The following is a 15,619-nucleotide window of genomic DNA, read 5'->3' as shown; positions in this document are numbered from 1 at the left end:
CCAATTGTATCTTATGTATACAGTCATTTTTCTCCCCTAGACATCGAGCACCTTCTTGAAGGCTGACACATGTCATATATCTTAGGTCTTATGAATTCTCCACAATAGCTAGAACACATGGGAAATCTGGCCATCATTTAACATTCTATGAGAACTTCATCTTGTTTTGTTACAACCCGCCTTTTTGTTCTTGCCTTTAAGACCTACAATAATGGCCTTAACTTCCCTTTCAAGCTTTATTTGTCATTTTTAAAATATTCATTATTCTATTCCACATACTTTCCTGTCTCCATGCTGTTCCTAATGTCACAAAATTCTTTTGCCTACTTTTTGTTTGTTGAAATTATATCATTCAAGAGTTTTGATTCAGTACATGGTTTTAGTTTAACCTGACTCTTAAGTTACTACAATGTTTGAAATGGAGAGAAAAAAGGGGAATGGAAGGTATGTGCTCCAAGACACTAGAAATGCACTGTGCTGAGATGCACTGGCTAGGCTTCTGAATCAGACTAAGGACTGAGGCCTAGCTCCATCACTGAGCAACAGTGAATACTTGGCAGATAAGTACTTAATCTCTCTGCGATTTGTGGGATAGACACATTGCCTCACAGAGTTGCCATGAGGGGAATGGGTAGGATAGATAGCCCAGATATGAACACAACAGGACACAGTAGACAGTTTATAATCCTTAGCTCTCTTCTTCCAGTTCCCTTTTTTCCATTCTCAGTGAAAAATGCAAACAAAATATGATCAAATAATTTGTTATTCTACATTCAGAGGAATGATGATTATGGTAACAACAACAGCAACAGCAGGAACAATCCTTTTTATTTTTTAAAGCATTTACTACACGCCTGTGGCACATTATGTTGGAATATTTCTTTAAATACTTCAGTGTATGAATGAGGCATGATTATTATTTTTATCCCCACTTTATAAATGATGACACTGGGGCTCAGATGGAGAATAATTACAACATAAAGTTTGCCTTTATTAGCAGAATAGAAGATTGCTACAATAAGACATCCCAGGCACACTTCTCTTTTAATATATTCACATTTCAGATCCATTTCCTTAAACTAAACCAGTCAGTTTTATTGAACTGATCATTATTTGAAAAATTTTGTCTCTTCAGACTTTCATATCTGCTAGTTCATTTGGAGATCAAGTGTTCTTTGAAACCTTATATATGTGCATGTCAGATTGCTTTTTGCCAGTTCCATTAAGGGCCACATAGCACAAATTAAGAACTTCGGGAAATATACTAACACTTATAGCACTGTGAAAACTTGCAAAAGTTAATGGAAAGATATCTTGCTTTCTTCAGAGTTTAATATGATACTGCTTTGTCTTCCTTTTAATTAAGTTACCCAATCATGCATATCATAGGACTAAACTATCCTGCTCAAGTTACACAGAGTTGTGATATATAAGGATTCAAAGACGTGATTTCTTTAACAATTCTCATATGTTAGCAAATGAGAAGTTTGACCTAACCTAAAATAATTGTGTGAACTTTGACACTTACCTGAGCAGTAGAAATTCTAAGAACCTCTCCTCCTTCTAGAGTTTGCAATTGATCTGTTTGTGGAAGGGGCCGGCCATCTTTCATCCAGGTCATTTTAGGGGCTGGGATTCCAGAAGCAATGCAGGCAAGTTCAAGTGGGTTATTAACAATTACTGATATCTCTTCATGTTCTTCAGATCCATTAATGTGAGGTGGTTCTATTTAAAGGGAATAAAAAACAATAATAAACCCTCTATTTCATAAAATATTTCTCGTTAGAAAAACTTGAGAATCCAACACAAATTCACATTCACATAAAAATTGATTAGAACAAGAAAAGTGAAATAATTCCTAGATGTCATTACCGTTTCTCATTGACACACTTTCAAAAGGGATGGATCATGCACATAAGAGATAATGAAGTAAATGGCAATTCATTACCATGTAATTATAGAACAACAGATCGAACTCAGTTAATTAGAACAGTCTTACTTGACTGAAAGATTTGAAAACAATAAAAACCAAACCCAACTTGTACCACTTTTTTTTTTTTGAGAGGGACTTAGCATGTTACTATGTTTTTGTATCTTTAAATACCAATAGTTTCTACAAAAGCAATGTGTAAATACTGTGGAATTTTGCTATCATCTTTTCCATGAAGAGCTTTGAGAGGAAACAATGACTAAGCAGAAGAAAAAATAGTTACACTTGGAGATAATTTCTGTATAAAACACATTTGTTATGTCTGGATGGGAGTAACTTCCTCTTTTGTTACTTATACTTCTAAAATTACCTTTCTCAAGAGAAGGTCAAACAATCTAAACACTGGGAAGAAACATTAAGATTCTTTAGTCTACTACCAACTTTGGTAATTCCTTTAAAACACATTCCCCTTACAATGACCATTCGAGTTTTCTATGACATTTTCATAATTCAAGCTTCCAGCTTAGTATTTGACAAGGCAGCCAAAATAGCTGTTGGACAGCTCCAGGGGTTAGCAGGTTTGTTTTTCCTTAATAAGGCACATAGTTTAGAACGGTGACTCATAGCAGAAGATCTGGAGTCTAAGTTTGAATGCTGGTGTCAACAATTCTTAGCTCCATGTATTTGAGCAAACCTCTAAAATGGGGATACCAACATTATTTACCTAATAGGAACCGTGTGTGGCGTCAGTGAGATATATTATACACTTTTTTGTGTGTTTCTGTATGTTTTATTTTACAATTAAAGGTTTTTAAAAAGTTACTACTGCTACAGTGTTTATGCCCCAGCTGTTGGTATTATTAAAATTTGCTTCCCCAAATTTCCTAAATCTGCTTTCCTAAAATTAAATAAAAACTCATCATGGTTTCCAAGGCTTCCACAATATGGTCTAAATCTATCGTTGTCATTATTTACTTTTAACATACTTATATGTAACCTAGACTTCAAATCCGTCAACAAGCTCAGTCCTTTCTTGCTCCTCATAGTCCCCCAACTGAGCATGCTGAAGTACCATCAAAGTTATATTGTCCTCAAGTTCATTTTGTGAAAACCATAAATCATTTCTTGATTCTCTCAACCAATTATAAAATTTCAATCCTCTTACTTATTGGTTATTTAATATAGGTCAGTCACCATGAATACAAAGATTAATCTGGCATGCTCACTGCCCCCACCCCAAAGTTTATAATCACTAGATTTAAAACAGTAGCAGCAGTAATAGTATTAACATGTTCTTGAGTGGTTCAAACCCCAGACTGTCCAGATCTTACCTGTGTTAAGTGATTGTGACCTATTTTACTCTGTGTTTTGTCCATATGTCCTGTACTTTGGGCAGAATTAAGAGTTGTCTATACTCCAATAACTCCAGAATTTACATTTCCGGCCTAGACTCTCTTTTGAGCTCCAGATTCCTAAATGCAATTATCAAATAAACATCTCCATTTGGATGTTTGAAAACCACTTAAAACTCAACATGTATTCAGACTGAATCTATTGTCTTATTTCTCAAAACCTGTTTCTTTTTTTCCCAGTATTCTCTGCATCTAGGTGATGAATTTGCCAATTAGTCACATAAGCCAGAAAGTAAGAGTCATCCTTGATACCTTCTTCATCACTTCCTTGTGTTCCAATCCACAACCAAGTCCTAATACTTCCACTGGACTTATTTCCAGAATACACCTTTTTCTCTCATCTCCCTCACTCTAATTTGAGCTACAATACCATTTACTTAATGTTTTTTTTCTTCTTGGTTGTAGGTGCCTACCCAAAATTACTGATTTTTTTCTGATTAACAGACTCAAATTTTGTTGGGGTTGTCAATGTGCTAAACAAATTACATTTCCCAGTCTCTTTAGCAGAGAGTAGATGGAGTAGATGGAGTGATATATGACAGTTCTGACCAATGAGATGTAGGTGGATGTGGTTTTGTGGGGCTTGTAAGAAAGTCTTAATTCTTTTCTAAAGGGGCAAAATTTCCTAGTTTCCTGCTCTATTGTTGCATCTAGAACAGCATCTAGTTATGCTAGGGGTGAGCAGATACTGCATGATCACCAAACAACCATGTTGTAAAGGTTCAAAAGAACTGAAAATATTTGAACTGCTGAACCAATGCAACAACTGCCTACCTCCAGCCATCTCAATGAGAAAAACGAAAGTACTTTGTTTAACCCACCATATTTCAGCTCTGTAATTCACAGCCAAGCACAATTCCTTATACTGGTCTCTCAGAATCCATTCTTGTCCTGGTCCAAGTAGCCTTGCATTTTATAGCCAGAGTGCTCTTCTCAAACTGTAGTTCTATTTGTTATTCCATTTTTAGAACTTTGACTGATTTCTCATTGTTACAGGATAAAAAGCAGACTTCTTAATGTGGTCAACAAAGTCCTTTATGACCTGGCCCTATGAAAACCCCCTATTTTGTATAATGCTCTCCCTTGTTTTCAGTGGTCTAGCCACATTGGACTTTTCAGAACCACTAATATACCATGATACCTCCCCACCACATGGATAGAATTAAATAAAGAGTATTTCCCCAAGTTAAGATGTTTGCATTCTGAGTGGTAGCACTGCTTCAAGTGAAGAACTTTCCAGAGTTTAATGGAATTAATTTTCAACAGATGCTGAAATGCTAAAACTTCTCATCTTTCTTCTAAGCCCGTTTTCAAATCTGTTTTGAGGAATTATTGCTTATAAACTCAACTTTATAAACGGCAGGCTGTTCTTTAAGAATTCCACTAAGAATAACATTGTTGTTTTTCTCCTTAATTTGCTTCATCCAGAAACGCACCAGTCTATGATTCTGCTCCTGGGTTCTTTCTTCCCCTCCCCCGCCTCCCCCGGCCACATGCTAGACCAGGCCCCTGCATTTACAGGGCTGTATGAATACAGCAGCCTCTTCAATTCATTTTTCACTCTGTCAGAGGGATTTTTTGGAAGTGAAATCCATCTGTAACATATTTCTCCTTAAGATTCTTCCATTGCCTTGATAATGAGGTCCAAACTTCCTCAAAGTTCTCAGATCTTTGCATAGTTTGTCCTCTGCCCATATATAGTTCCTGTCTTGTCTCTTGCTACTCTTCCTCTTACACTCAGTTTCAGGGAGTGTAAATTGACAATTCAAATTGTATAATCTCTAGGTGAGAAATGTATATAAAATTCCCCACTCATCTCTACAGTCCTACTCTTCAGGGCTCAGATTTATGCTTGAGGAGATCGAATCTGAAATTTACCATCCTACAGAATGTTATTTTATCCACATAATCCTCATCAAGCTGAAAAGTAATTACTTGTTTAGTATCTGTCTTCCACAGATGCAGGAAGTTGAGGGCTGAGATCATATCTTTCTTAGTGATGCATTTTTGTGTTTGCCACACCATACATGTTCATAATGATAGTTAAATGATGGCTAGAAACATACCTGTCATATAATGTATATTCAATAATACTTGATATGTGAATAATGAATGTACAGGATCACATTATGTCATCTCCTCTTACTCCTCTCGTTCTGTGAATTGATGTACAGGAATTTGCTACCCAATCCCACCCTGCACCTCCCAGACACACAGTTGTTTGTTTTTTTTTTTCTCATTGACACATAATTATTATGCATATTTAGGGGGTACAATGTGATGTTTCCATACGTGTATACATTGTGTCATTATCAAATCAGGGTAATTAGCATTTCCATCACTTCAAACATTTATCAGTTCTTTGTGGTGAAAGCATTGAAATTCCTCTCTACTAGCTATTCTGAGAGGGACAATAGTACATTGTTAACTGTAGTCACCCTACTTTGCAATAGAACACCAGAACTCATTCTTCCTTTCTAATTGTAACTGTACCCATTGACCAACTCCCCATCTCCCTTGTCTTTGGTAACCACTGTCCTATTCACTACTGCTATGAGATCAACTTTTTAAAATTTCACATGAGTGAAACCATGTGGTATTTTCTTTCTGTGCCTGGCTAATTTCACATAGTTTAATGTTCTCCAGGTTCATCCATGTTGCCATAAATGACAGAATTTTACTCTTTTTTATGGCTGAATAGTACTCCATTGTGTATATCTACTACATTGTCTTTATTCATTCATCCATAGTTGAACATTTAGGTTGATTACATATCTTGTCTGTTGTGAATAGTGCTGTGATAAACGTGGATTTATTTGACATACCAATTTCATTTCCTTTGGAGATATATATATATATATATATATATATATATATATATATATATATATATCTCCAGTAGTGGGATTTCTGAACCATATGGTAGTTCCATTTTTAATTTTTTTAGGAACCTGTTTTTCATAATGGCTATACTGATTTACAGTCCCACCAACAGTGTGCAGGTGTTCCCTTTTCTCCACATCCTTGCCAACCCTTGTTACCTCTTGTCTTTTTGGTAATACCCATCCTCACTAGAGTGAGGTGATATCTCATTGTGGTTTTGATTTGCCTTTCTTTGATGATTAGTAATGTTGAGGATTTTTTCATATACCTGTTGGCCATTTACATGTCTTCTTTTGAGAAATGTCTGCTGAGGTTTTTGTCCATTTTAAAATTGTGCTCTTTCATTTTTTGCTCTTAAGTCCCTTATATATATTGGATATTAACCCCTTATCAGAGGTATAGTTTGAAATATTTTCTCCCATTCTGTAGGTTGTCTCTTCACTTTATCGAATGTTTCCTTAGCTGTGCAGAGGCTTTTTCTTTGATATAATACCATTTGTCTATTTTTGCTTTTGTTGCCAATGCTTTTGAGGTCTTATCCAGAAAACTCCTTGCCAAGTCCAATATCATGAAGTATTTCCTCTCTGTTTTCATCTAGTAGTTTCGTAGTTGGGGACTTACATTTAACTCTTTAATCCATTTTGAGTTGTTTTTTGTATACAGTGAAAGATAGAGGTCCAGTTTCATATTTCTTCATGTGGGCATCCCAGTTTTCCCAGCACTATTTATTGAAGAGACTATCCTTTCCCCGTATGTGTTCTTGGGACCTTTGTCAAAAATCAGGTGGCTGTAGGTGCATGAATTTATTTCTGAGCTCCTTATTCTGCTCAATTGGTCTATCTGTCTGTTTTTATGCCAATAGCATGCTGTTTTGATTAATACAGCTTTGTAGCATATTTTTAAGTTAGGTAGTCTGATGCCTTAAGCTTTGTTCTTTTTACTCAAGACTGCTTTGGTTATTTAGAGTCTTTTGTGGTTCCATACAAATTTTAGTTTTTTTTTTTCTTATTCAGTGAAGAATGTCAATGGTATTTTCATAGAAATTGCATTGAATCTCATTGTTTTGAGAGTATGGCCATTTTAATAGTATTAATTCTTCCAACCCATAAACATGAAATATCTTTCCATTTATTTGTTTCCTTTCAATTTCTTTCACTGATGTTTAAATTTATTCTTACGTATCTCTTTTTTTTTTTTTTGGATAGCTATTGTATCTCAGTATCTCCAGAGGATTGGTTTCAGACCCTCTGTGAATACCAAAATCTGCAGATGCTTAATTAAGCCTGGCAGCAGGCCTTGAGAAACCCATAGATACAAAGTTGGCCCTTGGTATCCACGGATTCCACATCCAATGAATATTATATTTTTGATATGCAGTTGTTTGAATCCACAGATGTGGAACCAACACATATGAAGGGCTGACAGTAAATGGGATTATTTTCTTGATTTCTTTTTCAGATAATTTGCTGTTGGCAAATAGAAATGCTACTGATTTTTGTATGTTGATTTTGTATCCTGCAACTTTACTGAATTTGTTTATCATTTCTAAGAGTTTTTGCTGTAGTATTTAGAGGTTTTCTATATATAAGACTATGCTGTCTGCAAACAGAGCATTTGACTTACTTCTTTCGAATTTGGATGTCTTTTATTTTTTTGCCTGGTTGCTCTAGCTAGGACTTCAATACTATGTCTAATAGAAGTAGAGAAAGTGGGCATCTTTATCTTGTGCTAGACCTTATAGGAGAAAGGCTTTCGACTTTTTCCTGTTTAGTGTGATGTTAGCTGTGGATTTATCATAAGCAGTCTTTATTGTGTTGAGGTATGTATCTTCTATCCCTAATTTGTTGAGCATCTTTCTCATGAAGGAATGTTGAATTTTGTCAAATGCTTTTTTTGCATCTATTGAAATGATCATATGATTTTTGTCCTATCTGTTAACGTGATGTATCACATTTATTGATTGTGTATGTTAAAACATCCTTGCATCCCTGGAATGCAACCCACTTGATCAGAGTGAATGATCTTTTCAATATACTGTCGAATCTGGTTTGCTAGTATTTTGTTGAGGATTTTTGCAACTATATTGAAAAGGGATATTGGGTTGTAGTTTTCTTTTGCCTCTAAATATCCTGGAGAACTTCCTTTACTCTCAGCCTCCATTCTATGGATGTAGCATCTACTCCAGAGAATCATTGTTCTGTTTCCCTCTACAGACGAAACTCCCTTTAATCCATCTGGAAAGTAACTAATTTGGTTCAATTTAATCCAACAAGTAACACATTAATAGTCTCTAATGTATTAAATGTCATGCTAAGCACTGGGAATGCAGCAATAAGAAGACATCTGCCCTCATAAAGCTTAACTAGGGATGAAGCAGAATTTTAGGGTTACACAAATAATTAAATTTTAATAGGTGCTCTGAGAAAGATTATGACACACTCTGACACATATGCTAACTTCCACCAAACCAAGACTCTTGCCAAAATTACTTTTGCTCTTCTCTGTAGGGTGTATTTTCTGCTATGTAAGGAGCATGGGGTCTCACTTGCTTCATAGTGAAAAAAACAAACAAAATGCCAAAAGGTCTTGGTTATTGAAATAATTCATTTCATTATCTTCCTTTGTCTTCGGAGGTTAACAGTTTTTACTTCAAAGAAAAGTGTTTTCTCTTTAAACTGTTGCATTGAGAACATTGGAATACATATTTTAAGTATTTAAATGCACACAAGAATAAATAGAACTAGACTATTTGAAATGATTATTCCAGCTATAATCTATAGACTGGATTATTTAAAGGCTGGGATAATATATAATAGTATCCATATTATGCTTTTTCATCAAATTTCTATAATCAGATGTGGTTTCAATTCTTGGCAAAAGTTTAAAAAGCTACTTATCAATGGGTTATAAGGTTTTATGAATGAATAATGTTTTATGAGCTGGAGTTTTCATCTCTTCAGACAGATAAAGAATACAATTTAAATTTAACATGCTTCAGATGAGAGTAAGTCAAAGTGAATTATAAAAGAAATAAAAATGCAATAAAATTTGTTCAAAAAATTGTCTCATCGCAACTGATTCTAAGAATTATACTTTTTTTACTAAATATTCACTATCACTTATTTTCCAGTTATTCTACATTGACCACAATGTTTACATACCTAAGACCTTGAGGATAAAGTGCTTGCTGACTTCTCCAGCTTCATTTGAGGCAATGCAGGTGTACTTTCCCGAATCTTCAGTCTCTGCTTTGAGGAGTTGCAGGACCATTCCATGGGTGCTGACTGTCAGATGGGCATCAAGCCCCAGAGGCTGGCTATCTCTAAGCCAGGCCATACTGGGAGCTGGGGTTCCATGTGTAATGCATGCCATAGAGGTGGAACTGCCTTTGAGAATTGTGATTTCCTCTGTCCCCATTGAATTGTCCATATTTGGTGGGGCTACATAGAAAACAACATGGGCAAAATGTGGATGTCTATTGTAGTTTGAGATCAATTTAAATTAAAACTTTTGAATAATTCTATAATGTTTCTGTGGTTGATAAAAATATATACTTTAAAATTGTGTAATTAAGGACTTTACAATAAAAATATCTATTAGGAATGCTAATTATTAACCTTCCAAATATTAGCAATAAAACTTAAAAATTGTTTTCTTACAGAACATACAATGTGTTTTAAATTTTGGTGATTTTTCAACTTCTTCGGTCCATCTCGTTAATTTGTTGTAATGTATATAATAGTTTTAGTAGTATTCTTTTAACTACTTTATACAGTATAAATAAAATAATATCAAGTTATAGAGTAAGTCATTTGTAGATTATAATAAAGAGTTACTTAAATGAGGTGCTCTTGGGGATTGAGAAATGTGGATCAGCAAACTTCAGTATTTCCGAAATGGAAGGTATTGCGTTCTCTCCATATATACACATACACACATGCATATATGCACATACATCCATTCATAGTTTGAATACTCTAAACAAGCTGCTAATATTGTTAGAAAAGTTTTCACTTTTTCTTTACGTGAAAAGACTGGTGTCATGTCTGGATTGAAATGCTATTTCAAAAAATTAGACTTGATTTATTGCAAATTTCTAGATCAGTAGAGTATTTTGACAGACAGACAGTATGGTCCAATAATATGGACCCCTTGGAAGAAAATACATTCTCCAGTCAGTAAGATCCTATTTCACTAATCCTTTTTGATAAAATCAGATTTCTAAATCTCTGAGGAAGTCAGTTTCTGAAGATAAGTCTGTTGCTTAATACTTGACATAGTAAAGTAATAGGGTCATTTCTGTGACACATACCAAACACTTGAAGACTGTAATGCTTATTATCCACCCCAGCTCTGTTGGCGGCCACACAAGTATACACAGCGGCATCAGACACCTGAGCTCTCACAATCCTGAGGAACAATTGATCCAACATTTCACCACGTGATCCCATGCAACAAATACACATAAAATAGTTATGATTTATAAATAGGCTATAGGTGGTAATTTATGTTGGGAAATTTTAATTATGAGGCCTATAGCCATCCATCACAAAATATAGGGGCCTCAAATGCAATTTATTCTACAAAGTTGATTAGGCAGTGACAATAAACCACTGGAAATACAGCACAATTTAAGAGGTGAATATTTTTCAAATATATATTAATAGAGAATGCTGCTAACATGAAAATCACATTATCATAGTAGGCATCTTCCTGCTACCTTGCCACATAAAGTTTTAGCTAAAACAGTAATTCCTGGAAATACATATGTGATAACAAACCTGTCTATAAAAGAACACTTTACACATTTTATTTAAAAATGAAAGCAATTAAATAAGGATAAAAAAATCATTTCAAGTGTATATTTGTTGTCCTCCCTCTACTAAAAATATACTTAAAGGGGAAAAAAACTGTAAAGGCTTAGAAAAAAACATTTCTTCAACACTGTTTAAATGAAGGAAAAGTCTACAATCACAGTTACTTCATCTGTTTAGGAAATCAGACACAATAAAAGCTGACCTGATAACTTGTCCTGCTGCCAGTAACCGGATATGGGAGGAGAGAGGCAGAGGAAGTCCATTCTTCAGCCAGTTTATCTGTGGTGGAGGTGTCCCTGTGGCTCTGCATTCAATATTTATTGAGGTATCCACTAAAGTCATTAGTTTCTCTGCTTCATCTTTATTACCCCTAATTGTAGGTGTAACTGTGTCGAGGAGAAAGTGAGAGAAAGGGAAAATGGATGTATTATGTATTACTAGTTCAAATAATTTCAACTACAATTGCTCTCATTTCAAAATTGTATCCCAAAAGGAAAAAACGGAGGGATCAAATTTAAAACTAAATGCTCCAGACACCTGCTGCTGGACCTTCACTTCTACTGGTAGATTCTTAAGGCAGCATTATCCAAAGAGGGGGATATTTCATATTTACCAAAGACATTCAAGTTAAAAATTCGGTCTTCTTCTCCAGCGGGATTAGTAGCAACACATGTGTATTTCCCCGTGTCAGACGTAAGAGCTCCATAAATGTTTAAAGTGCTGCCATTTGCACTCACTCTATGGAAAATATCATAACAGAGGGGCTGAAATGAGTTTGAATCTATTTCACTAAGTACATGAAAGCCTATTAAAAATCAGTTACTGAAAGTGATGGAAAATTCAAGCAAACAACTGAAATTCTACAGTAGTGAGTCTCATATCCACCACTTCCTTATGAGAAAAAAAGGAAATGAACAAAATCAGGAATACTTCTCTATTCAAATCACAGGCAAAGACATGTTTTTCTCAGAGCTAGAATACTGTATTCTTAGTTATCAAAATAAGATTCGAATTCATGTTATACAAAATTCAGGCATGAAAGTTGAAGACTGTTACAATGAGAAACTGAAAAAATTACACATAAAAATCTAGTTATAAACAATACCTTAATAAAAACAGAACAGGATCATTTAAATTGTGACAACAATATATGTGGTTATATTTTGCAAACATTTTTTCTACAAATTGCTAAATAAAGCTTTTCTTTTGAATTACATAATAGTAAAAAATAAATATACAATGAGATCATTAAAGATCTCTGAGCTAAGGTTATTTCATTATTGGTTGTCTTCACACACCATTAATTCAAAATCAAAATTTCCTGTGTTTTTGGTAGAGATTAAATTGCCATCTACAGTTGTATGATAGTGATTTCATTAGGATCACCCTGTGTCAAAAGTAAAAGCTCCATTTCTATTATATCTTGTTATTAAATGTTTATTGAGAGCTATATTATTATCTGGGATATAGTTGTGGTTTTTTTCCCAAAATAAATTTTTTTTAATTGCATGAGTTTAATTAAATTAATAAGCAAAAAACAAGTTGCTGTGATCAAAAAAAGTAGTACACTGACTTTGGAAAAACTATTGTAGTTGATTGACAAACTGTTCTACCTACAAATCTATACATATGAAATGAATGAATAATAAAGATATAAGAATAAGTACATTTAGAATGTTAATGTAGGAGAAGGAATGATAGACTCCAAATTCCTAGCTACAAATACTATCTTATATAAAAGATATCCATATATAAAAGATCTTATCTTTATATCCCTTATAAAATCTTTAGATGCCATCGAATATGTACTTGGTCTGAAATATGGCAAATACCAGCTGATTTAACAAAATAATTAAATACTTGTTATTTACTCAAAAATGTTCACACCAGAGAAATAAAAGTTAAAATGTATCCTCTAAAAGACTAGAAATTTTAATACACAATGAATACAAAGAAAATAACATTTATCTCTTTAAATTATATATATTCAATTTATTGACCAGAAAATATACTCCAAACCCTTAAATTTACATATTGGTCCAAAATGTTAAAGTCTACAATACATGTAGTTAGTGCCTACTTATGCATATAATTAATCTGGTGTAGGTAATGGGATTTTGTGATGAAGTAATCTAGTACAATATCAAATTCCAGATTGTCCTTCCAAAGGAATTTGTTGTTGAAAGTAGGAGGAGGCCCTTACCACATTATTATTCCATCTCTATGTGGTTTGTGGCATGGGTAACAAGTGCCAGCTGAAAATGGGATTTGAACAAACCATTATGAGAGTTATGACATTATCATATATTTTCTCAAAATGAGCCAATCGGGATAGCATGTCCAAGTCTATGTGGTTTGTTGCATGGGTAACAAGTGTCAGCTGAAAATGGCATCTGAACAAACCACTATAACAGTTATGACATTATTGTATCTTTTCTCAAAAGGAGCCAATTAGTATAGCATGTACACAGTTTGGTTGTTTCAGCATACAAAATCATATCTAGAATTATTGATGAATCATTTGTGAGATAAGGTTGGTTTGGCATTTGCAGGAAAGAACTAATTATTTTTATGGCATGGGCTTTAGTATAACCATTCTGAAATTACAAGAACAAAATCAGCAACAGTTAACATTACAGTTAATGAGTTAATTAAAGTTAGTCAAAGTTAATGAGTTAATTAACATTACAGAGTTAACGGATAAGAAACATACACAATTCTGAGTGATTCTCTAAGGAGAATGTCTACGTCCAGTTCTCAAAAGTTTTCTGTTTTGTTGTGAATAAAATGATAGCTAAGTTCCAATGGGATGGAATTTGGTATTATTATTCATGTGAAATTTGAAGCATAAAGCATTGTAGAAGGCCTTACAATTTATAATGGAAAGGTTATTTTTAAACATACCGGATTCTTTCTGTTTCACCACTAGCTACGGGCTTTCCATCTTTAAGCCATTGAATAAGTGGAGTAGGAATGCCATTTGCATTGCAGACCAGCTCAACATTTTCTCCTAGAAGGACACTGACATCACTTGGAATTTCAGCACCAGCAACACTTGGAGGAACTTTGGAGAAATAATTAGGAATTTCATTAACAAGACACAGGATATAAATTCTAATAAATATAACAGAATCATAAAACAATATACCATTTCTAGTTCATATTCTTTGTAGATTATGGTTCAAGATCAAACTATTGTTATCTTCATGAATTACTTTTAAATGATGAAGATAAAGGAACTCTTCAATATTTCTGGTGCATTTGTAAGTTGATGTAATTATTTAGTCATAGAGGCTAGTGATAGAGCTACCTCATGATCACCCCTTCTGGCCAAATTAAATCACTCTTAGATTAAATCCTCAATGGATAGTACAGTTAAAGAACCACAAGCACATAGGTAAGGCAGCCATGCATTTTTTTGTGTGTTTTTCTTTTGCTCTTAATTCACTAGACTTATAGACTCTGTCTTATAAAACCTTGGCATAAAGGTCTGAGGAAAGTATCTAAGTTGGTTATTTCTTTCTTCATTATTGAATTTAATTATTACTTATTCTGAAAAATGGATAGGTTTATTGTAGTTCTGAAGAGCCAATAGTTTCTATTCTCTTTTTCTAGCCATCTTTGGTTTTCACTTTGATTTCACTGAGAAATATTGTGTAATAAAAATACTGTCAATGGTATCAGATAGAAACATATTTGAATTCCTATTCTATATGATCATAGTGATGTGCAGAAAGTAGTTCACACCAGGTCACAAAGCCAATTTTGTACATGTTTTCCCCACTCTGTGTTCAGTAACATCCCTTTGGCAGGTTGAAATCTTGTGTATATTAGATCATGGTGGGAATATTTATACCATGGACACTGGCAAACAATTGGCTACAAATCATAATCTTTTTGTCTGGAGAGACAATTCTTAAACATTTACCAGCACATCACTGAATAATCTCTATAAATCTAATTTTAGTCATTCAGAAAATAATAATTATACCACATTTGCAGAATCTAGAGTACTAAAGAAGTTGAGTCAATAAGAACATTAGTAATAAGAGACATCCTACAATGAGTATCTAATATATGACAAGCACTGGACTCGGTCCTATATACATATATTATTTCTAGTTCTAAGACATAATAAAGTATATAAAAATCTGGTAAAATGTTTAGTTCTACCACATATCTCATGATTAGCATCTGTTATTATTAATGCATTAAACATAATTAAATATGCAACTTCTGATACTGAATCTCTGACTAGCTGTTTTTCCTTTAGCTTCTGAAATCCCAAAGCATCACTAATCATCACAGAAAGACCTACTGATAGCTGTGAAATTAATTCTTCTAATTGTATTTTTTTGGAGTTATCTTTAGCAGAGCACACAACAGTTACATAATATTCATAATAGAATTCATAATTTATGAGAAATTATTTCCCTAATAAGACTGGAAGAAAAAGTATTTCAACTTAGTTTCAAGTTAGACTTTCATTTCAGTTTCAATACTGAGCCAAATGTAATAATCAGAGGTTTACTGAAAATCAAAAGAAAACAACTTGTCCCTGAAATGCTTAATACTAT

At 33.8% G+C, this 15,619-nt stretch overlaps 1 protein-coding gene across 1 annotated transcript in view; it reads right to left on the bottom strand.

The window, feature by feature from the left end:
- The window catches only part of HMCN1 (hemicentin 1), a gene marked incomplete at its 5' end in the record, with an annotated part of 290,930 nt that overhangs the window by 81,394 nt on the left and 193,917 nt on the right, over positions 1 to 15,619 (bottom strand). The window contains 6 exons of the mRNA XM_011999163.1: positions 1,529 to 1,725; positions 9,387 to 9,665; positions 10,538 to 10,635; positions 11,245 to 11,428; positions 11,656 to 11,780; positions 13,947 to 14,106. Of these exons, the coding sequence (XP_011854553.1) occupies positions 1,529 to 1,725; positions 9,387 to 9,665; positions 10,538 to 10,635; positions 11,245 to 11,428; positions 11,656 to 11,780; positions 13,947 to 14,106 (1,043 nt within the window). The remainder of the gene's footprint in view (positions 1 to 1,528; positions 1,726 to 9,386; positions 9,666 to 10,537; positions 10,636 to 11,244; positions 11,429 to 11,655; positions 11,781 to 13,946; positions 14,107 to 15,619) is intronic.

Source organism: Mandrillus leucophaeus, unplaced genomic scaffold (genome assembly GCF_000951045.1).
Source record: "Mandrillus leucophaeus isolate KB7577 unplaced genomic scaffold, Mleu.le_1.0 Scaffold584, whole genome shotgun sequence".
In the NCBI taxonomy this organism is placed as follows: domain Eukaryota; kingdom Metazoa; phylum Chordata; class Mammalia; order Primates; family Cercopithecidae; genus Mandrillus; species Mandrillus leucophaeus.
Note: the sequence above shows the minus strand (reverse complement) of the source record. Positions and strands in the feature narration are given on the sequence as shown.